Source organism: Marmota marmota, unplaced genomic scaffold, assembly GCF_001458135.2.
Source record: "Marmota marmota marmota unplaced genomic scaffold, marMar, whole genome shotgun sequence".
Classification (NCBI taxonomy): Eukaryota; Metazoa; Chordata; class Mammalia; order Rodentia; family Sciuridae; genus Marmota; species Marmota marmota.
In genome coordinates, this window is record NW_026000082.1 from 22,239,672 (window position 1) to 22,263,657 (window position 23,986).

General features: G+C 39.3%; 1 protein-coding gene across 4 annotated transcripts in view; it reads right to left on the reverse strand.

Moving 5' to 3' along the window:
* Ccdc30 (coiled-coil domain containing 30) overlaps window positions 1-23,986 on the reverse strand; it is a 134,608-nt gene that overhangs the window by 31,351 nt on the left and 79,271 nt on the right. For all 4 annotated transcript variants that reach the window (XM_048815614.1, XM_048815612.1, XM_048815613.1 and 1 more), the window contains 3 exons: window positions 21,540-21,749; window positions 17,408-17,562; window positions 8,052-8,196 (listed from right to left, as the gene is read on the reverse strand). In XM_048815614.1, coding sequence (XP_048671571.1) covers window positions 8,052-8,196; window positions 17,408-17,562; window positions 21,540-21,749 — 510 coding nt within the window. The remainder of the gene's footprint in view (window positions 1-8,051; window positions 8,197-17,407; window positions 17,563-21,539; window positions 21,750-23,986) is intronic.

Below are 23,986 nucleotides of genomic sequence, written 5' to 3' on the forward strand. Positions count from 1 at the left end.
TCTATTTCTACAAGAAATGCCGTTGGGATTTTGATTGGCATTGCATTAAACCTATAGAGAACTTTTGGTAATATCGCCATTTTGATGATATTAGTTCTGCCTATCCATGAACAGGGTATATTTTTCCATCTTCTAAGATCTTCTTCTATTTCTCTCTTTAGGGTTCTGTAGTTTTCATTGTATAAATCTTTCACCTCTTTTGTTAGGTTGATTCCCAAGTATTTTATTTTTTTTGAGGATATTGTGAATGGGGTGGTTTTCCTCATTTCCATTTCAGAAGATTTGTCGCTGATATACAGGAATGCCTTTGATTTATGCGTGTTGATTTTATATCCTGCCACTTTGCTGAATTCATTTATTAGCTCTAATAGTTTCTTTGTAGACCCTTTTGTGTCTTCTAGGTATAGGATCATATCATCCGCAAATAGTGATAATTTAAGTTCTTCTTTTCCTATCTTAATGCCTTTAATTTCTTTTGTCTGTCTAATTGCTCTGGCCAGTATTTCAAGAACTATATTGAATAGAAGTGGTGAGAGAGGGCATCTCTGTCTTGTTCCAGATTTTAGAGGGAAGGACTCTATTGATTTCACTCAGGCAATTATCATGCAAGAAGGTGTCTATTGTCCTTAAGACCCACCTTTAGCCAATCCTAGCAGTAATCAGAACTGCAAGTTCCAGGCTAGCCTCAACAATTTATGAAGGCCCTAACCAATTTAGTGACACCCGGTCTCAAAATAAAGAATAAAAAGGGTTGGAGATGAGGCCCAGTGATTAAGTGCCCCTGGGTTCAATTCCCAGTACCAAATGACCAAATTATCTTGTTATATTGTATGCATGTAAGAATATGTAACAATGAATCTATTATATACAATCATAATGCACCAATAAAAATGTGCATAATGATTATATATATCTATGTGTTCATATACATGCACATGTCATCCATCATCTCTGATTATCTATAACTGGAGTTGGATCCCAGCACACCTTGGGGAGTGGGGGATTGAGTATGGCAACTGACCTAGACCAGTGTATTGAAAGACAAGATTGTGCCAATTAAAGTTGGCAGAAATATGAGGAATATATGTAGGAAGTTATACTAGGAAGAAGGGATATAATGTTGAATAGGCCAAATTTATTGATATGAATGCACTTATTGAGAGTCAGATTAAAAATATCTATATATATTTGTAGTTGAACAAAATACCTTTATTTGTTTATGTTTATGTGGTGTTGAGGATTGAACCCTGCGTCTCACATGTGCTAGGTGAGTGTGCTACTGCTGAGCCACAAGCCCGCCCCAAGAGTGAGATTTTAATGTGTGAACTTGAAGGGCTATGGGTGACTTTTAATAGTTTGCTTGTTGGTTGACTGAAACTTGAACTCAACAGTAATCAACATTAAGAGACAGTAAGATGCCAGGCTTTTCCGGCATAAGGAAGAGAAACCAAGCCTTGGAAAAGCTGACAGGAATTTGGAGTGGATTCACCCAGGTGGCTGCTCGCCCACACAGAGCCATGGGGTCTTTCACCTAGAGAGCGCCAGTTTCCCTGAGACGCTCTGTAATGCTTACCTGATGAGGAGGATGGTGGGAGGTGCCAACACAGACATGGCTCCCTGATTTGGATGGGGTTGATGGTACTACAAAAAGGTGTCAGAGATCAAGTGACAGTGCCTAAATCCCAGAAGCAAGAGGGCTTCATTACTGCCAACACAAAAGGCAGTAGTGCCAGGAAAATAATCAAATGGTTTAACCCTTGTGGTTGTGGTTAATTAGCCATGGTGATTATAGGATTAACACAGATGGGCAGCTGATCGAAGTCTTAATGGAGTTGTATTTTTAAATATATACACACAAATATACATATATCTCACTGGTTCTGGTGGGCAGAAGCCCAATTTAAATAACATCAGAATATACATATATCTCTCTGGTTCTGGTGGGCAGAAGCCCAATTTAAATGACATCAGTGGAGAGTAATGGCCTCTTCTTGCTCAATCCCTAGATCTGAGCCAGTTCAGAGACCCAGAGTCCTTCAAATGATGGGAATGCCAGGTTTCTTCAGGAAAATTCCCACGATACTGCTACAGGTATGTGATTTTTCTCCTAAACCTTCCACAGAGACCTGTGGTGTTTTAACACAGGAGAAAGGGAATGGTAAAGGCTTAGAGGAGAGGAGTGTTTCTGAGTCAACACAACACCTCTGGCCCGGAATACCATGGAGCTTCACAATCCAGAGTCGGTGGCTTAAGAAAACAGGAAAAAAAATGGAGTTTAAGCTCAGCACTGAGGAGTCTGTCTGCAGTGCTTCAGTGACTCAGTGTGTGTTTTACAACAGGTCTAACGGGGGTTTTCCCACCTTTTTTTTTTTTTTAAATTGGTGCATTATAGTTGTATGGTCAAGTGAGTTTGTGAATCTCCCCAAAGATTATCCAACCCCTCTTTTTTTGTGGTATTGGGAATTGAACCAATTATCTACCACTGGGCTACATCCCTAGTCCTTTTTATTTTTTAATTTTGAGGCAAGGTCTTGCTAAGTTGCCCAGGCTGGTTTCAAATTTACTATCCCTCTTCCTCAACCTTATGGGGGTTGCTGAAGATTACAGTTTCAGGTGTGAACCACTATGCCTGACTTTATTTCTCCAATTCTTTCTTTCTTTTTTTTTTTTTTTTTTTGGTACGAAGGATTGAACCCAAGAGTGCTTTACCATTGTGTCATAACCCCAGTCCTTTTTATTTTGAGACATGGTCTTACTAAGTTGCTTAGGGCCTCCTAAATTTCTGAGTCTGCTCTCAAATTTGCTATACTCTTGCCTCAGCCTCCTGAGTCACTGGGATTATAGGTGTGTGCCATCGTTCCAGACTATTTCCCTGATTCTTCTTTTCCTTCTTCTTATTTTTAGTACTGGGGATTGAACCCAGAGGTACTTAACCACTTAAACACTGAGCCGCATTCTCAGCCCTTTCTTGTATTTTATTTAGTGACAGGGTCTTGCTGAGTTGTTTAAGGCTTCGCTAAATTGTCGAAGCTGGCTTTGAACTCTTATCCTTCTGCCTCAGCCTCTCAAGCAGCTGGGGTTATAGGTGTGTGCCACTGCACCCAGCTATTTCCCCAATTCTTGAATGCACAGATAATCTACAATGGTTTTCTGATCTGAGGAGTGAAGGGTGTTGATGGTAGAAAAGGCCAACTGCTTGCAGTTGCCTTTTTTTTTTTTTTTGGTACTGAGAATTTAACCCAGAGGTACTTTACCATTGTGCCACATCTCCAGTCCTTTTTAATTTTTTTTTTTTTTTTTAATTTTGAGACAGGGTCTCGCTGATGCTTAGGGCCTCACTCAATTTCTGAGGCTTGTCTCTAATTTGCAATCCTCCTGCCTCAGCCTCCCAAATCCCTGGGATTATAGTTGTGCACCACCACACCCAGCTGGAGCTGCCTCTTTAGATTCTGAATCAACATATGCCACATTTGCTCCTTTAACACAATTAATAAGTAATCTTCAAGACTGCAAGCTTTCAGTGGTGCCCAAAGCAAGATATCTTGGTTGCTCCCAAGTTTGGGTAATTATGAATAAAGCTGCTATAAACACCCAGGTGCAGGGTTTTGGGTAGACATATGTTTTCAGTTTCAGGAGCATGATTATCAGCTCATATAGTAATAGTATGTTTAATTGTGTAAGGAAACACCAAACTGTCTTCCAAAGTGGATGTGTTGCCTTCAGCAAGAGAGCTCCTATTGCTCTGTATCTTTGCCAACATCCAACATTCAGTGATATTAGTGTTCTGGAATTTAACCATTCTAATACATGTGGAGTGGTTAGGTGATTGTTGGTTTAAATTGCAATTCCCTGAGGACATACCATGCATATAATCCCCTCCAGTTCTAGTTCAAGTTTTTATTATGAAAGAAGGTACTATATTGGAGGGAGAGCAGACACCTTCTCTAGATACTAACCTTGTTGGTGCCTTGATCTTGGGTTTCTGGGCCTCTGGAACTGTATGAAATACATTTTTATTCTTTGCAAATTACCCAGTCTCAAAAAAAAAAAAAAAAAAGGTTTGCCCAGTCTCAGGTATTTGTTATAGCAGTGTAGACAGACTAAGACAGCATCCATTGATAAGAATCCCATGAGGGGCTGGGGATGTGGCTCAAGTGGTAGCGTGCTCGCCTGGCATGCACGGGGCACTGGGTTCGATCCTCAGCACCACATACAAATAAAATAAAGATGTTGTGTCCAAAAAATATTGAAAATTCTCTCTCTCTCCCTCTTAAAAAAAAAAGAATCCCATGATTTTTCTTTTTTAGTCTGTTTTTGTGATGGATTGAATAATTGATTTTTCAGTATGGAAGCAGCTTTGTACACCTGGAATAAATCCTGCTTGATCATGGTCAATAATTCTTTTCATACATTGTTGTATTCAATTTGCTCTTTCCCCGCCTCCTTTTCAGTATTGAGAATCAAATCCAGGGCTTTCAGTAGACTAGAAAGCACTCTACCATTAAGCTAAATTCTCGATCCACAATTTGCTAATATTCGGTTGAGGATTTTAATATCTGTATTCATGAGAGATACTGATGTATACTTTTCTTGCAGTGTCTTTTATTGGGGAGGTTGATATTAAAATAACTAGCCTCATAGAATAAGTTAGGAAGTGTAGCCTCTGCTGCCATTTTCTGAAAAAGACTTAGAGAATTGGTATAATTTATCTCTTAAATATTTGGTAGAATTCACCAGTGAAACTCTCTGGGCCTTGTGCTTTCTGTTTTGGAAGGTTGTTAATTATGGATTTAACTTATTTGACATAGTTCTACTAGACTCTCTTTATACGTGAATTTTCACAGATTGTGTCTTTCAAGGAATTGGTCCATTTCCTCTAGGTTATAATAATTATGGGCATAGAGTTGTTTATACTATTTCTTGGTTATCCTTTTACTATTCATGGGATCTATAGTGATATCCTCTCTTTCATGTGTGGTATTTGTAATTTGTACCCTTTTATTTTTTTCTTACTTAGTTAAAGGCTTATCAATTTTATTGATCTTTTCAAAGAATAGGCTTTTGGTTTTGCTGATTTTCTCCACTGATTTTCTGTTTCAATTTCATTCGCCTCTGATTCTCATTTCTTTTCTTTTGCTTTTTTTGGGGGAGGGGGTGGTTCTGGTAGCCAGGGATTGATTTCAGAGATACTCAACCACTGAGCCACATCCCCAGCCCTATTTAGTATTTTTAAATAAAATAAATAAATAAAGATATTGGGGTCCATCTACAACTAGAAAAAAAAAAGATTTTTTTTTTTTTTTGGTACCAGGGATTGCACTCAGGGTCACTCAATCACTAAACCACATCACCAGTCCTATTTTGTATTGTATTTAGAGACAGGGTCTCACTGAGTTGCTTAGCTCCTCACTATTGTTGAGGCTGGCTTTGAATTTGCAGTCCTCCTGCCTCAGCCTCCTGAGCCCCTGGGATTGTAGGCATGCACCACCGCCCGGCTTGCATTGGAGTTTGAACTTAGGTTCAAACCTCTACCACTGAGAAACATCCTCAGCCCTCTTTATTTATTTACTTTTTGGTAGTGAAGATTTAACCAGGGGTACTTAACCATTGAGCCAGAACCCCAGCTCTTTTGATTTTTTTTTTTTTTTTAGTTTGAGGCAGGAGCTGGCTAAGTTACTGAAGCTGGCTTTGAACTTGGGATCCTCCTGCTTCAGCCTCCCAAGTGGCTGGGATTACATCACCTCTGGGTATTTTTTATTTCTATATAGGGTCTTGATAAGTTACCAGATTGGCCTGGAATTTGTGATCCTCCTGCCTCAGCTTCAGGAGAAGTTGATATTATTGGTGTGAACCACCTTCCGGCTTGCTCCTCTTCTTCTAGTTTTCTAAGGTTGAATCTTAGATAAATGATTTTAGATCATTCTTCCTTTCCAATATATACATTCAATGCTCCAAGTATCCCTCTATGTACTACTTTTGCTATATCCCACAGATTTTGATAAGTAATATTTTCATTTAGCTTGAAGTATTTTTACATTTGTCTTGAGATTTTTTTCTTTGACCCATGTGTTATTTAGAAGTCTGTTCCTTAATTCTCCAAATATTTGGGTGTTTTCCAGCTATCTTTCTGGTATTGGTTTTTAGTTTAATTCCATATGGTCTGAAAGCAGACACTGTAGGATACCTATTTTTTTTTTACATTTGTTAAGGTGTAGTTTACATCCTAGAATGTGTTCCATCTTGGAGATTTTCCATATTAGCTGGAAAAGTATATGTAATCTGCTATTGTTGGGTGAAACCATCTATAGATTTTCATTATATTCAACATATTCTCACCAAAGTTTTGCCTTTTTGGATCTATTTCAGTTTTTCCTTTTTTTTTTTCCCCCTCCAGTGCTGGGGATCAAACCCAGAGCCTCACACCTACTAGGAAAGCACTTTTCCACTAAGCTACATCCCCAGGCCTTTTTATGTTTCGAGGCAAGATCTCATGAAATTGCTGCAGCTGGCCTTCAACTTGAAGTATTTTTACATTTGTCTTGAGATCCCCCTACCTCAAACTCCTGAGAAGGTGGGAGTACAGACTTTGAACTCACTTCTCTGCTGGATCCATTTGTTGATTTTTTTTTTTTTTTGGTTTGTTCAGGATGGAGTGGGGATGATTTCTGAAGCTTCTATAACCACCCCCTTCCCCACAAGGACAGGATTTAGAGAGCTTCTGGGTTGCTGAGCATGTGGAGGTAAGGGATGGTGGTGAGCCCGGGGAGGATTCAGAGCTCTGCGTCCCTCCCCACATACCTTGCCCTATGCACATCTCTTCCATCTGTCTGTTTCTGAGTTGTGCCCTTTTATAATAAGCCAGTAACCTTGTAAATACAAACGGTTTTCTTGAGATTTGTGAGTCATTTTACAAACAGTCAAACTCCATGTGGGTTTAGGAACTTTGGCTTTACATCTGGTGGCCAGAAACACAGGGGAAACCTGGACTTGCAATTAGCATCTGAAGTGGGGCAGTCTGTGGGACTGAGTACTTATGGGAGCTAGAGTCAAAACTGAGTTAAGTTTTTGTGTGCCCTGTTGGGGTCCACAGAGAATTGGAGAATTGCTTGGTGTAGGGAAAACACACATCTGGATTAGAGTGATGTATTTAGAGTGGCGTGAGTATAGAAAGAAAAAAATGGTTTTCCTGGCTTAGTGTTCACTAGCGGGCAGATGAATGGGCAGCAAGCAGACAGGACATCGGAAGGGGCTTCAAGGAGAGTTCCTGCAATTTCCCCACCTTGGTGAGGTAGGAGGTGGCTTCCCTGTGGCTTCTAAACTTCCGTGTGTATGGAAAGCCAGCAGCAGTTCCTCCTGACTCCCTTCCAACAGCTTGATAAGCATCTCTCCTCCTATATTAAATCCCTCCTTGCTTGTGTTGTGGCTTAGGACATGCCACCCTAAAACATGACTGTAGGAGACCAAAATATGCCGCCCTAAAATAGAGTTCTTTGGCATATTGCAAGTTGGTTATTCTGAGAGACTGCAGACACAGAAGTAGCTCTGAAAAGTTGTCCTTCTACAAAAGGAATGTACATCAACACAGGAGATCTAGATTAGTAAAATGTGTGTCAGGAAGAGGGCTGCTCCAGACAACTTCTATTACTCAGGAGACTTTGATCTGCATGTAAGGCCACCTCTACTCACCCTATAGCTCCTCCCCGGCCCTCCCACAACTTGTTCCTATCCTGCCCCAGAGGCCCCAAGCTCCTGTTTCCCTTCTGTAGCTCAGGGGGCTGTATAAACTTCAGCCATCTGACCTTTCACATTTTATGGGACTCCCATTTGAGTATGTGTGTAATGAAAACAGCTTCTCTCCTATTTTTGTTGGTAGCCCAGTCAAAGAACCTGGAAGGATACGGAGAAGGCATTTCCCCTCCCCTCCACTTGACATACCTAGAATAGATTCTGCTTTCTCGAAAGAACCCTGACTAAACTTAATGAATAATAATTAGCTATTACTCAGGTATGAGAACAGGAAAAGCAAGAAGCCTATCTATGGACTTTCTTACCTCATTAGATTTTTTTTTTTCATTTTCCAGTTGGTTGAGCAGGGCCTCCTGTTGCTGAGCCACGGTCATTTTCAATTGATTGTCTTCATCCTGTAAGGTTCTCACTTTCCTTTGTAGCTCATTTACAGTATGATCTAGGAGCTTCCTGAAGGCAATGAATGCATGTTAAGTCACACTTTGAAAATGAAACTCAGACCTAAAATCTCTATGCCATCACAGGGGATTTTTGTCCAAGGAAATAGGGTATGTGTCCATAAAATAAAAGGACTAACCCAGGGAACCTCCCCCTTTTGGATACAAGTTTTTCTAAGAATTTCTTTGTTCTTTCTCTCACTGTCAAGATAACCCTACGGGAAAGAAATTATCTTTCTTTTTTTTCAGAGATGAGGTGCTGTGGCAGAGAGAGAGAGAGAGAGAGAGAGAGAGAGAGAGAGAGAGAGAGAAGCCAGGAAAGAGCTGAGGTGGGGCTCTAGCCCTGAATCCCATAATCATTCAGTGACTTATTAGGGGAGACCTCGATCCTTTGGGTTCACTGTAAGGCTGTTGGTTAGAAGCACCATAGACACTAATGTACATATTAACACCGCTACAGTTGAATCATAAATGAGCCCGCACTTGATGAGGAAATTCACCCTTTTCTAAGAGTGTCATTAGCTCTTTGTTTCTTCAGAAAAGAGTCTCAGCAGACTACAGTTTCTAGAGAGAGTTCTGAGGATTTCAGACCAAGGTCTTTTGGACCTAGAAGGCTCATCATGAAGAATATGATGATGGTAATGATGAAATAGTACTCGTGGGCAAAAATTCTACCAAATGCTAGTAAAGTAAAATACTAACACTGAACAGAGAAGATTGCTTTCTCTATCTTCAGTATTCTGAGAAGCCAGTGAATTTTGGGGGGATGATTTATATTTGAGACATGGACTCATTGCTTTCCACCTCTAGTTCTCATGCTTCTTGCATATAAGTGCAGGTTCTCCAAGAATTTATTACAGCTTATTTTCTACCATTCATACCCATCCTCAATATCCCCTTGTCAATTCATTCTCATTCTCTCTCTCTCTCTCTCTCTATCTCTCGATACCAGGGGTGCTTAACCACTGAGCCACATCCCCAGCCCTTTTTATTTTGAGATAGGGTCTTGGTAAATTGTTGAGACTAGCCTCAAACTTGTAATCCTCCTGCCTCAGCCTCCTGAGCTGTTGAGATTACAGGTGTGACCACTATACCTGGCTTTTTCTTTTTTTTTGCTACTAGGATTTGAACCCAGGAGCACTCTTTCACTGAGCTATATCCCCAGACCTTTTATTTTTTATTTTTAGATAGGATCTCACTAAGTTGCCAAGGCTGGTCTTGAACTTGCAATCCTCCTAACCTCAGCCTCCTCAGTAGCTGCATTTACAGGCAGGTGTTGGCGTTCTCTCCCACCCATCATTTCTGTGTTGTCTAACCTACTGCATGTCTACCTGAGCAATTCCCTGATACTCTTGCCTCTTTCTTCTTTAGGGTTCCACTCTCAATTCCTGATCAAGAGACCAGACTTAGAGAGAGATTAAGCCTTGGAACTGAAAGGGATGTATTAATTTGCAGGAACTAAAAAAGAAAAACCCTTCAGCTATCTGCAGTAAAATTCAGGGTTGAAAACAGAAATTGAAAAGTAAGAAGTAAAAATTTAAAAAGAACCCATGAGTATGTTAGAAATTAGTTTATATACTATATATAGATTTTCGATAATGAAAGACATAGAAATCATGAATGGTGAGACATCCTCTTTTCCGCAGAGCCTGAGTCTCTTTGCCAATCCATCCTTCACACAGCAGCCAGTGTTCCTCCTAAGTCACAATCTAATCATATCATCCACCATCTTTCCTCCTGCCTTTCCTTTTTGAGAAAGGAAGGCAAGTGCTCTCCCACATTCACACTACCTTAAAATCCTTCAGTGGTTCCCCTCATTGTTCTTTAAGGTAAAGTCCAAACTGTTCAATGTGGCTTGTGAGGCTCTGCATGAACTAGGCCCATCTACCTACAAGCCTTGTTTTCTTGCCACTTGCCCTAGCCTCAAACATTGCTTTCCAGCTCCTTCCTTCGCAGTCATTCTCCACACGGTTACTCTCCCACCTCCCTTCTTCCTCTTCTAGGTCCCCTTTGCCTAATAAGCTCCCAAGCTTCCTCATACCAAGTGCTTCATTCTCAGCCTAAAGAAAGCTTTTGGAAGCTCCTGAGCTGCACAGGTGCCCCTGAATGTGCTGTTATAGAAACCCAACCCTCCTTTAGTACCAACCACACTTCACTGTAGATACAAAGTCTCACACACAAAGATATTCATTAGATCATTATTTATAATAGCAAAAAATGTCTAAAAGACACTAAACCAAGTACACTGGTGTACACCTATAGTTCCAACTACTTGTGAGGCTAAGGCAGAGGGTGACTTGCACCCAGGAGCTCAAGGACAACCTGGGCAACAAGCAAGAATGTGTCTTGAAAAAATAAATAAAAGACAATATGTATCTATGTGTACTGGTCAGGGTTCTCTAAGAAATAGAAACAATAGAAATATATATATATATATATNTCCCTGGTACCAAAAAAAAAAAAAAAAAAAAAAAAATTAAGAAAGAAAATATATATCAATTTTCTATAATCTCTTCTAGAAAATTCCTAATTATTTTTCAGTACTTAGGATTGAACACAGGGCCTCATGCATGCTATGCAAGCACTCTACCAGTGAGCTACATCCCCAGCCCTTTTAAAACTTTTATTTTGAGACAGGGTCTTGCTATGTTGCCTAGGCCGGCCTCCAGCTTGCAATTCTGCCTCAGCCTCCTGAGTAGCTGAGATTACAAATGTCTGCTACTGTGCTCAGCCCCTAATTAATTTTTTGAGGCAATCATTACTATAATAGCAAAATCAGATAAAGATATTACCAGAAAGGGAACAGTAGACCAGTATCTCTCATGAACAGATCCAAACTCCTTAAAGTGGTTTGTTAGACTCCACATGTCCTAAGCCTAGTTGACCTTCCTAGCCTCATTTTATCACTCTTCTCTATTCCCAAGAGTTTCATTCTGGCCAAATAGTCTTTCCTTACTCTACTGAAGAAGATGATAACAATACTGACAACACTAATTACAATAACATAAAATATTATAACAATAACACTTTTTAATATAGTGACTCTAATGTGTTGGAGAGGGCCATAAGAGATATAGTTGTTTTTTTTGTTTTGTTTTGTTTTGTTTGTTTTGGTACTGGGGATTGAACCCAGGGGCACTTTACCACTGAGCCACATTCCCAACCCTTTTTATTTGTTTAGTTTAAGACAGGGTCTCACTAAGTTGTTTGGGACTCTCTAAGTGGCTAAGGCTGACTTTGAACTTGTGATCCTCCTGCCTTAGTCTCCCAAACTGCAGGATTACTGGCAATGTGCCAAGAGATATATTTGTGCAGAATGTAAAAGTGAAGTATTTTGTGCTTTATATTTGGATGGGGCAGGTGCTTCTGTAGTTCATACATGTTGCCACATATCTGTTGTTCATTTGGCATGAGGAGACAGCCAGGCCTATCTTCCCTTGGATCTTCCTTTAACTTCTCCTGCTCCTGGATCAGGTGGTGCATGCCTGTCATTCAAGCAACTCAGAAGGCTGAGGCAGTAGGATTGCAAATTCAAGGACAGCCTCAGCAACTGTGAGACCCTCAGAAACTTAGTGAGACCCTGTCTGAAAAAATTTTAAAAATGACTGGGGATGTAGCTCAAGTGGTAAAGTACCCCTGGGTTCAATCTCAAGTTAAAAAAGAAAAAGAAAAAGAAAAGAAAGAAAACAAATCCCTGTAACAAATCTTACTAGGGCTGGGGCTGGGGCTGAGTGGTAGAATGCTTGCTTTGCTTAACATACATGAGGCTGTGGGTTTAATCCCCAGCACTGCAAAAAAACAAAACAAAATAAAACCAACAAATCTCTTATTAAACATATACTTCTCCCACTGGTTCTATTTCTCTGATTGAATCCTGACCAATAACAGTGCTTATTATGTGCCAGGATATATATCACTATAATAGCAAGAAATTGGGAAAAAATATAAATGCCCAACAATGAAGGATTTATTAAGCAACTTATGGCACATCATTAGAATAATGATATAGAAGATTTACAGTCAAATAAACAGAACATAATATTTTAAGAAAAAAAGTATGTAACAATCTAAATGTATACATGGGAGTAACTTTGTTCCAGTTTACAAAATAATATGTGCTATGTAATTCCTTATGATGGAAAAATTCCCCTATATATTTCTTTTTCCTATACTTGGTTTGAATATTTTTTCTACATATTTCTTCTCAGCAAATCTTCATTGAAGCTGTACAGAACTGGTATCCCTTTTCCCATTTTAGAGATAAGAACACCAAGCTTCAGAAAAGTTAAATAGCCTTTTTCATTGTTCTAATCTTTGGTTATATTTTTTGTTTCTTGAAATCCTTTGCACAGTTGTTTTATAATCAGATTTCCATAATCCCAGTTGCTGAGGTTCTTGGGGGTTATAAATCTGGTGCTTGTTGTTTCTGCTGATTTTTGTTGCTGATAGCCAGTTTCCTTGCGGTGTTTGGTAACATCAATTGTAAGTTTATATTTTATTAAGCTTGATATAGAGGAGTCCTTACTATCTAAATCAGGGTTTCTTTCCTCCAGAGATTGTTTGTATTTTCTTAGTTCAGCTCTCTTAGCTTGTGGCAAGCTTCCTTGGCTTCTCCTGAACCCAGGATAAGCAACTCAGAAGGCAGAGGCAGTAGAACCCAGGGCTGATATTATTATCTGTCCCTTGACTTAGAAGTTTGCATATTGTTCATCAAATTTTTTTTTAGTTTATTTTGCTCTTGGGGCTTGTTTTAATTATCTTTTTGCATTTATGTGACCAAAATACCCAACAAGAACAATTTAAAGGAGGAAAAGTTTATTTGAAGCTCATTGTCTCAGATGCCTTAGTCCACAGATAGCTGACTCTATTGCTCTGAGCCCAAAGTGAGGCAGCATATTATGGGGGAGGGCCCCAGAGGAGAAAAGCTGCTTGGCTCATGCTGGGGTCAGGAAATAGGAGTTGAGGGGAGAGGCCATAGGGAAGATGAACCCTTCTAGGGCATACCCCTGTGACCCACCTCCTCCAGCCACACCTACGTATGGTTACCACTCAAATCTATTCAACTAGGATGAACTGATTAGGTTACAGTTCTCAATACAATTATTCCACCTTTCAATGTTCCTGTATTAATACAGGAATTCTTTTGGTGGGGGCATATCATATCCAAACTGTAGCATTCTACCCTGGGCCCCCAAAAGCTCATGTCCATGTCTAAGAGTTTGATCTCCAAGATTCTTAAATTTTGTATTGCCCACATCCAAAGTCTCCTCTGAGGCTGAAGGCAACCTCTTGGCTGTGAGCCCCTGTAAAAGCAAGTTACATATATCCAATATAGAGTGGCAAAGAGTAAACATTCCTATTCTTTTTTTCTTTTTTTAATATTTATTTTTTAGTTATAGGTGGACACAATATCTTTAATTTTATGTGGTGCTGAGGATCGAACCCAGTGTCCCACGCATGCTAGGCGAGCGCTCTACCTCTGAGCCACAACCCCAGCCCCAACATTCCCATTCTAAAAGGAAAGAATAGAAGCATAAAAAAACCTACAGCATCTAGGACTTGTGGCTGCAAGGTGTTATTTCCAAAGGGCTTGAGCAGCCCTGCTCCTTTGGCCTTTGGGCTAGTGCACATGGGCTGTCTCTCTGAAGCTAGCAGCTTTTCTTGGCAGACAGTCCATGTTACTGGCATCTGTTAATTCCTGGGGTCTCCACTGCAACTTCAGTTCCATCGTTACAGCTTCCTGCTTATCATCCTCTTAGTGGCAACCCATAGGAACTCTAACCCTGTTGTACTTTGCCTGGCCTCCCAGGGCTTCCTTTGAAATCTCAGTGGAAGGATCCATGACTCCAGATCCTGCATTTCTGCAGAAGCAGCATGTTGATGACGCCAAGGTCTGCAGCCAGCTTATGCAATACCCCTGTTCCCGGCCACCCACCCCCAGGCAGGGCTGCAGCAGTGAGTACCTGCAGGTTCAGCATGGTGAAATAACTTCTGAGGCCCCCCTTGTGAGCAGGGTGCCCACATGATATCTTCTCAAAAGAACTTTGTCTTCTGTACCCTGGAGCCTGTAGTGGGTGTGGTCTTGCAAATTCCTGAGATGCCCTTGAGGCATCTTTCCCATGTTTCTGTGCTAACTATCTAGCATCTCTTTAGGGGCTATAATCTCTTCAACCAAGCACAACTTCCTCCTCTCCAGGTTTACTCGAACTTTTCTGGTCAAGCTGTAATTTTTTTTTTAAAAAGTTTATACTTATTTATAATCCACTAGGATAAATACCCATTTTATGCAGCTGTACCCTTTAATTCATTTTTTTTCTGAAATAAGTACAAAAGACCAATTTAAAATTGAGACAAGCATTTAAAGGAAAATTTTTTGACTCAAATTCTGAAAAAAAAAACTATAAATGGTTCACTTTTACCAAAACAATTGGTTTTTATACAAAATATAAAGAATTTTACACTATAAACAAAGACTTCTGGGCTGGGGCTGTAGCTCAGTGGCAGAACGCTTGCCTAGCATGTGAGAGGCACTGGGTTCAATCCTTAGCACCATATAAAAATAAACAAATAAAATAAAGGCCTGCTCTCCAAACACAACTACCAAAACAAAAATTAAAAAAAAAAAAAACAAACCCAAAGACTTCTGTATATGTATTTAAAATAAGAATTCTATCTGCTTTTTCCTCCAGTTCTTCTCAAGCACAAAGCATACACACTCAAGCCAGAAAGCTAATAACCTCAATGGGCAGACTGTTTCAGAATAAGCCTTCACCCCAAATACATGTGGAAAGATAGTACTGATTTTTTTTTCTTTTGGCTCAAAGTTCAGAACATCAATAAGTTTCAATTTAGTTTCCAAAACTCTCCTGTATTAACATGAAAAGCACACCAATGTCAAGCTGCAATATAAAAAAAATCCTTTAGTTCTGAGCTGGGCACAGTGGCACATGTTTATAATTCCAGTGACTGGGGAGGCTAAGGCAGGAGGATCACAAGTTTGAGAAGAGTCTCAGCAATTTAGTGAGGCTCTAAGCAATTCAGAGAGACCCTGTCTCAAAAAAAAAAAAAAAAAAAAACTGGTCAGAGATGGAGCTCAGTGGTAAAGCACCCCTGGGTTCAATCCCCAGTATAAAAAATAAATCCTTTAGTTCTGCTTTCTGCTCCTGACTTTCACAGTAAACCTGGCTAAAAATTGCCAGCAATATCCATGTAATTGGTTGAATGCTGTACTGCTGGAAATTTCCTCTGCCATATTAATTAGTTCATCACTTTTAAATTCAGTCTCATACAAAGACTCAGGACATGTAGAAAAGTTCTTTGCCAGACTGTAACACAAATGGCTTCTAGTCCAATTCCTAAAGGTTTTAATTTCCCTCTGAAACCAAACAGTTGACATTTCTATGAGCATTCTGTTCTGAGTGCCACCAGAATCACCCATTAAGCTCTGCTTACAATATTCTAAAGCTTTTCTGGTTTGCATCTAAACTTTCAAAATTCCTCCCATAAACCAGCTACAAAGGCTTCTGAACTGCATAGTCAGGTTGTCACAGCAATGACTCCTCTTCTTGGTACCAATTTGTTTTTGTCAGCTTTTGCATCATTGTAACCAAAACACCCATCAAGAATAACTTAGAGGAGGAAAAATTAATTTGGAGCTCACAGTTCAGAGGTCTCAATTCATAGATGGCCAACAACAGTGCTCTGGGTCCACGGTGAGGCAGCGCATCATGGGAAGAGCCCAGCACAGGAAAGTTGTTCAACTTAGGGTGGGTCAGGAAGTAGAGGGGCAGAGGAAGGAACCACAGGGAAGATGAACCCTTTCAGGGAACACCTCCAGTGACCCAGCCATACTCCACCTGCTTACTGTGACCACCCAGTCAATCCATTCAAACTAAGATAGACTAATTAGGTTCCACTCTCACAATCCAATCATTTTATCTCTGAACATTCCTGCATTAATACAGGAGCTTTTGAGGGACACCTCATATTCATACCATAACAAGACTTTTTCTTGCTTTCTTGTGAGCAGTACTTTAAAAGGTATGCTCATTGTTAAATAATCAGAATCTAGTGGCATTATAACATCAGGATAGCCTGTCACCTTGCTAGATATGGCAGGGGAGACAAATATTCTTTCATAGCACCTCACTGAGTAGATTTATTATTTATTCATATATATATATTCATTCATTCACTTACTCCAATGTTTATTCACTAGGGAGGCCCAAGGCTAGAATTTCAGCTACCCATTAGGTAAGGTTCTGAGCTACAAAGAATGTGTGAATATCTGCATATCTTTTTAGTGGCTAAAACCATATTTTTCTCAAAATATATGTGAATCATTTTGAATTTCATAAAAATAAAAAGCATGTATGAGGCTTTGGGTTTAATCCTTTATTTTAAAAAATAAATAAATCAGATTTTTCAGTTCTGCAAGGGTACGAAGAAACCTATTATTGATGCTAGGTGATGTGCTAATAGGCACTTGGTTCATAAGACACTTCTATGAATTTACTAAGCTATTGAAGTTACTGAAATTTAGAGCAGAAAATGTGTTAATTAATTAAAAATATTTGAAGTACTGGGGATTAAATCCAGGGGCATTCTCTACTGCTAAGCCATATCCCCTCCCTATTTACTTTTTATTTTGAGACAGGGTCTTGCTGAGTTGTCCAGGCTAGCAGTCCTGAGTTGTCCAGGCTAGAACTTGCAATCCTCCTGCCTCAGCCTTCCGAGTCGAGTCTCTGGGATTATAGGCATGTACCCCTGTGCCTGACTTCCTAGAGGATGCTTTGAGTAAGAATCATAATCATCATAATAATTTTAGAAAAAAGAGATGGTAGTTCCTTTCTGGCAGCATTTGTTAATGATTAAGATACCTATAAGTTATTGAAATCACCCTGAAGAACATTAGCTGATAAAGATAAAACAATAATTTCACTGTAGTCTGAATATGTGTCAATCATAATTCATTGGCAATCCAGTCATTCAAGAAAATTCACAGGTGTACCAGGTGTGCACCAAAACAAGAAGTCTGCTCTGCCTTTAGGAATTCCACACTTGTGCCAGAGATAACAAGAAAATAAACAACTAGGATGCAGTGTGGTGAGTGTAACTGAGTCCGCCTCAGTGGGACTGAGGAAATACCACCTTAGTGAAATAACGTTGCTGGTGAGCTGAGTCCTGGCTACACCCCTGGGAAACTCAGATCCTGCTCCTCTTACCTCTTCTGTTGTTCTTCCTGATACTGTTGCCTTAACTCAGCTTCATTTTCTATTGCATCTTTGATCTTTTCCTCTAGTTTTTTCTTTGTCAAAATACAGGTATCTGTGAGACAGACTTTATGAGCTTGTTCCAATTTCTGCTGCAGGTCCAAAATCTTGAATGAAAAAAGTTGACAAATAAAACATTAGGAAGGGTATAATCTTTTTTTTTTTTTCCTTTTGAATCAGGGAAACAGCATACGATCCCCAACATAGCTAACATACAGATATGATCTAAGGTAAAGAGTATAACTTTATAACTTTAAAATAAGTGACTTGATACTTGCCATTTGAAATCATTATTAGTATTCAATGTGTATGTATAAAAGAAGCTATCTCATGAAAAGAATCCTTCCCACCCTTATCCCATTTCCTCCCAGCCTTCCTCTACCAAATAGGTAATCACTGTTATTAGTTTCTTTTGTATCCTTTCAGATATTCATTTGTAAATAAATATTACATAGTTATCCTTCATACACATAAAAATTTCATATAAATAATGACATGCTAAATATAATTATGCATCTTGCCTTTTACAAATAAAAATATACTTGGTGATTTTTTCCATATTATTTGTACATAAAGTCACCTTCTCTTTTACAGTTGCATACCATTCTACAATAAGGACATACTAAACTTATTTAATAAACCCCCAATCTTTTGCTACAACAACAACAACAACAACAAAACAGTATTACAACTGATGTCTATAGAATAAATTTTGAAGTGTGATTTGGTAGGGCAGAATTTATTAGATATTAGTTATTGTTTGATGGATAATGCCAAACTGCCTCCATAGGAATTAGACCAATTTATATTTTGAGCAACAATGTTGAAAGTATCTAAAGTATCTAGTTTTTCCAGAGTGTGGTTAGATTAATGAATAATACCTCAAAACAAAATAGAAGTCTCTTATGAATGAAGTACCTATTAGTATATCACCTAGCACTAATATCAGGTTCCTCAATATCCTTGTAGAACTGAAAATCTGATTTATTTATTTTTTAAAGTTGTAGATGAACATGATATATTTATTTATGTATTTTTTATGCAGTGCTAGGGATTGAACCCAGGGTTTCACACATGCTAGACAAGCAAGCGCTCTGCCACTGAGCTATATCCCTAGCCCTGAAAAAAATCTGATTTATTAATTTGAAAGGGTCCTATATAATTGCATTTTAGAATATGCATGTTAGATCAAAAGTGTCATTCAAAACATGTTTTTGCTATTCAGGTTTCCTTTGAAATTTGTTTCCACTTACTTTCTTTCTTCCCCTCCTCCTCCTCCTCTTCCCCCTCCTCCTCTTTCTCCTCTTTTTGTGGCAGCACTGGGATTGAAACCAGGGGTATGCTAAATTACATCCCAAAATTTTTTTGCAGGGTGGGGGAGGGGGTACTGGGGATTTACCCTGAGCTACATTCCCCAGCGTTTTACTTATTTATTTTTGGTACTGGGGATTGAACTCAGTAGCACTCAACCAATGAGCCATCCCCAGCCCTATTTTGTGTTTTATTTAGAGACAGGGTCTCACTGAGTTGCTTAGGGGCTTGCTAAATTGCTGAGGCTGGCTTTGAACTTTCATTTCTCCTGCCTCAGTCTCCTGAGCTGCTGGAATTACAGGCTTGTACCACCATGCCCAGATTCCCCAGCCCTTCATATATTTTATTTTGAGACAGGGTCTTGCTCAGTTGCTGAAACTGGTGTGATCCTCCTGCCTTCACCTCCCAAATTGCTAGGATTACAGGCATGTGCCCCTGCATCCGGCTTCCTCATTATTATTATCATTTTATAAACCCTTGTTTCACCTGAAATTGTAACTGTTACATAGTAGGTGCTCAATAAATATTTGTTAAATGAATAGATTTCAGAAGGATAGCTATTTTCTTTAGATGTATTACTGACCCAAGAAGGAATCCTCTATAATGGTTTAGCACCATATTCCCCACAAATATTCAGTGAATGCCAGTGGATGGTAGCAGCCCTTTTCTAAAAGAAGGGCTTTCTGCATCAATCTCAGTCCTGGATTGCTGCCCTCGTCCAGCGAGGCAACTGAACCAAAGTCATTCGAGTGAATGTGGAGTGATGCAAAATACCACACAGACACAGAACACCTTGTTATATGAGCTTCAGGACGGCTTCCCCAGCTCCTGGCCTCAGGCTCCTACAAGGGGGCAAGAGGCTGACGAGAGAGAGAGAGAGAGAGAGAGAGAGAGAGAGAGAGAGAGAGATCTCACATTCTGGAGTTGGCTTTTATTGGGGGACACTGTTTCTTAGACCATTCTATCCAAGGGCTGGGGATATAGCTCAGTTGGTAGAGTGCTTGCCTCGCATGCACAAGGCCCTGGGTTCTATTCCCAGCACCACACACAAAACCATTCTATCCAAAAACGGGCAAAGGGGTAGGATTACAAAGGAATAGCAACTCCACCAGGTAATGCTCCTACTCCTGGAGCTATGCCTCATTAATCAAGTAAAACCCAAGTTATTGTCAAATTGTTTTTCAAATGGTATACTAATTTATTCTTTCATCTAACATTAGTATATAAGAGTTCTTGTGGGCTGGGGTAAATGTCATGGCTTTAAAAATAAAAAGTCCCTATTCCATCAAATACTCCTCAATATTTAGTACCACATTTAAACATTTTACCCAGTTTTTATCAATTTTACCAATTAATTTTTAAAGAAGTTTATTTATTTATTTTTTTAATTATAGATGGACCTTTATTTTATTTATTTATATGTGGGGATGAGAATCGAACCCAGTGCCTCACACATGCTAGGCAAGCACTCTGCCGCTGAGCCACAATCCCAGCCCTGAAAAGTTATTTTTTAACGGAGTAAAAACATACATATGGGAAAGTAACATACATGTACATGTTAAGTAATATACATGTCTTAAGCATATTCAACATAGTATCACTTGTGTAACTAGTTCAGTGCCACAGAAGATTCTCTTGTGTCCCTCCTACTTAACATAAAGATGAGGAGGAGGACTATCCCACCTCTGTAGCTTATTTATTTATTTGGTACAAGTGATTGAACCTAGGGGCACTTTACCACTGAGCTACATCCCTGGTCCTTTTTATTTTTTGAGACATGATCTTGCTAAATTGCTTAGGGCCTCACTAAATTGCTGAGGCTAGCCTATAACTTGTGATTCTCCTACCTCAGCCTCCCATCACTGGGATTACAGGTGTGTACCATGACACCTGGCTGTAGTTTAGTTCTGTTCTTGAATTTCGTATAATTAGAATTGTGTGTGTGTGTGTGTGTGTGTGTATGTGTACTAGGGGTTGAACCCAGGGATACTTTACCACTGAGCCACATCCCCAGCCATTTTTATTTTTTATTTTGAGATAGGGTCTTGCTAAGTTGATAAGGGCTTGGCTAGGTTGCTGAGGCTGGCTTTGAACTTGCAATCCTCTTGTCTTAGCCTCTTAGTTGCTGGGATAACAAGTAGGTACCACCGCACCCAATCTTAGTATGAACCCTTTTGTATTGTATTTCTTTTTTTAATTTAACATTTGATTTATTTAGTTTAATTAATTCTGCTTCCATCTTCTTTTTGATGTTTGCTTTATATGTATATGGTTGATGAAAAGATCTTTTATCTAAGGCTTAACTCAGACAAAGCGGCACATGTCAATGTGCAACTGCTATATGCTACTGCCACCTGGTGTTAGGTAACCTAAAATGCAGGGGCAATGTTCCCAAATGGTTCAATTCCTTACAAGAATCCTTGTAAAAATTCCAAAATAGAAACCACATAAACAGTCAACCCAAATGAGAGGAAAATAAATAAGCCCTTTAAAATCTGACAACATAAAACAAAGTGCTATGGGCTCAGTCAGTTCTTTAAATTCACGTTATTACTTTAATGAAAATTTTAAGTTCATGGAGTTTTTAAAAACATGAGATTTGCTGGAATTGTAATAGCAGTTGAAATCAAAAGAAGTAAAAATGGAGGGAGAGCAAAAGGAAAAAAAAATTAGGATTCTATCCAGTTTGAAACTATCTATTTTTTGAAATCCTTGAGGAAACAGCATTCCCGTGGTGGGATTCAGAGCAAGGCTGTTGGTTAAGGATAATTACCTTTTCCTCTGCACTGGCAACTTTAGATTTCTCCTGAGCCAGCTTTTCCTGCAGAAGGTTCTGCGATTTGAGGCTCTGAGCCTGCTTCAGTCCTTCCAGCTCTAGTTCTCTGATCTTCTGCTGACAGTGCTTCCACTCTGCAGTGAGCGAGGCGTACATCTTTGTGCTGTCTAGTAACTTCTGGTGGGCCTGCTTTTGTTCGATTTTGATCTAAAGGTGGGAAATAAATAAGAACGATAAGGTAAAAAATAAGCATGGAGTGAATGTGAACCCAAATAAGCAACTTTCAAAGGAGTTCAGTTCCCCCAAAGCCCATGAATACTGATGCCGAAGAGCTGGTGACCTGTCTGGAGCTGCCAGGCAGGAGTAAGGCTTGCCAAAGCTCATCTAGCCCAAGGTAGCTGGACAAAGGAATTTCCTCAAGAGTTTCTGTGTTTCCAGATCCTAAACATTTTCCATCCTTTCTTTAATCTACTCCAACACAGCTTTCATCTCTTACTACTCAATAGAAGCATTTTTGCCATGGGCATTGAGTACCCCGTTGTCAAAATAAGCCCAATGTACTAGTGACCTCTCGGTAGCATATACTCCCTCCATTTCAGAAAGTCCCCCTGTGGGCCTGGTGGTGCATGACTGTAATCCCAGTGACTTGGGAGACTAAGGCAGAAGGATCATAAGTTCAAGGCCAGCCAGAAAGTTCTCCTCTCTTAGAATCTGATACCAGACTCTCCTGGTTTTCACTTACCTCTCTGCTATTGCTTCCTGGTCTCCTTTGGAGTATCTTCTAATGCTACCCCATCTCTCCTCCTGGAGTACCCCTAATAAATGTCTATACCTGGCAGGGAAGGCTCACAGACAAAATTCCTGAGAGAATGTTCTTTGTCCTTGTGGGAAAGAAGATTCTCCGGTCTCAAAGTTTTTCAATTAAATCAATAGGGATTGTATTTATAGTATCTTCCTCATGTGACTTCTGTGTATTGATCAATTATATTCTTTCAAAATCCAAAAGCTAGTAGTGTTAAACTTCTTTGAGCACCAGTTTTTTTTTTTTTCATCTGCAATATGGGGATAATAGCTGCTTACTTTACAAGATAGCCATGCAGCTGTGTTAAGTAAGACAAAGCAATTAAAATAACAACAGAGCCAGACACTGACTTCCTTAACAAGATTCCCAAAGTTCAAAAAATAAAACCAAGAATCAATAAATAGGATGCAACCAAATTTAAAGGCTTCTGCAGAGCAAAGAAAATGGTTCAGAGCATGAAGACAGAACCTCTGGAATGGGAGAAAATCTTTGCCAGCTGCTCCTCTGACAGGGGATTAATATCCAGAATATAAAAAAACTTGAAAACTTAACACCAAAATACCAAATAACCCAATCAATAAATAGGAAAAAACTAAAAAGACATTTCTCAAAAGAAGAAACACAAATGGCCAACAAATATATGAAAAATTGTTCCACATGTCTAGCGATCTGGGAGATGCAAATCAAAACTACAATAACATTTCATCTCATTCCAGTCAGAATGGTAGTCATCAAGAACACAAATAATAATAAATGCTGGCGAGGCACACTCATACATTGTTGGTGGGACTGAAAATTAGTACAACCACTCTGGAGAGCAGTGTGGAGTTTCCTCAAAAAACTAGGAATGGAATTACCAAAGACCCAGTTATCCCACTTCTTGGTATACACCCAAAGGACTTAAAATCAGCATATTATAGTGATGCAGCCACATCAATATTTATAGCAGCTCAATTCACAATAGCTAAGCTATGGAAACAGCCCAATAGAAGAATGGATCAAGAAAATGTGGTATACATACATAATGGAGTTTTACTTTAAAGAAAAATGAAATTATGGCATTTGTTGGTACATGGATGGAACTGGAAAATGTTATGTAACTGAAATAAGACAGACTCAGAAAATCAAGTGTTAAATGTTTTCTTTCATATGGGAAAGCTAGAGCAAAATAAGGGGTAAAATATAGAGAAAGACTCAGATCTATATGTATAGAGTTAAATGGTGTGCTATTTGCTAAAGGAAAAAAAGGGAGGAGGAAGGATTGGATATCATAAAGATATAGGGAAGATGAGCAGAGTAGAAGAAAGAGATCATGAAGGAGGGAGGGGCGACCAGGAAGGGGAGGAAATGCAGAATGAATTTAATGAACTCACACTATGTGCACATATAAATATACCACCGTGAACTCAACCTTTATGCATATCTGTAAGGCACCAATCAGAAATAAATAAATAAACAAATGAAAGGACGACCAGTCGAGCAGAGGAAGAACCAGGAAGGGAGGATGAGAGGGAAAGAGGGGAGACCAGGGACTGAAATGGAGTAAATCAAATTTCATGCCTGGATGATTTTATCAAAATGTACCCAACTAACGTGTATGACTGTAATACACTGAAGAAAGAAAGAAAAGAAGAAGGAAGGA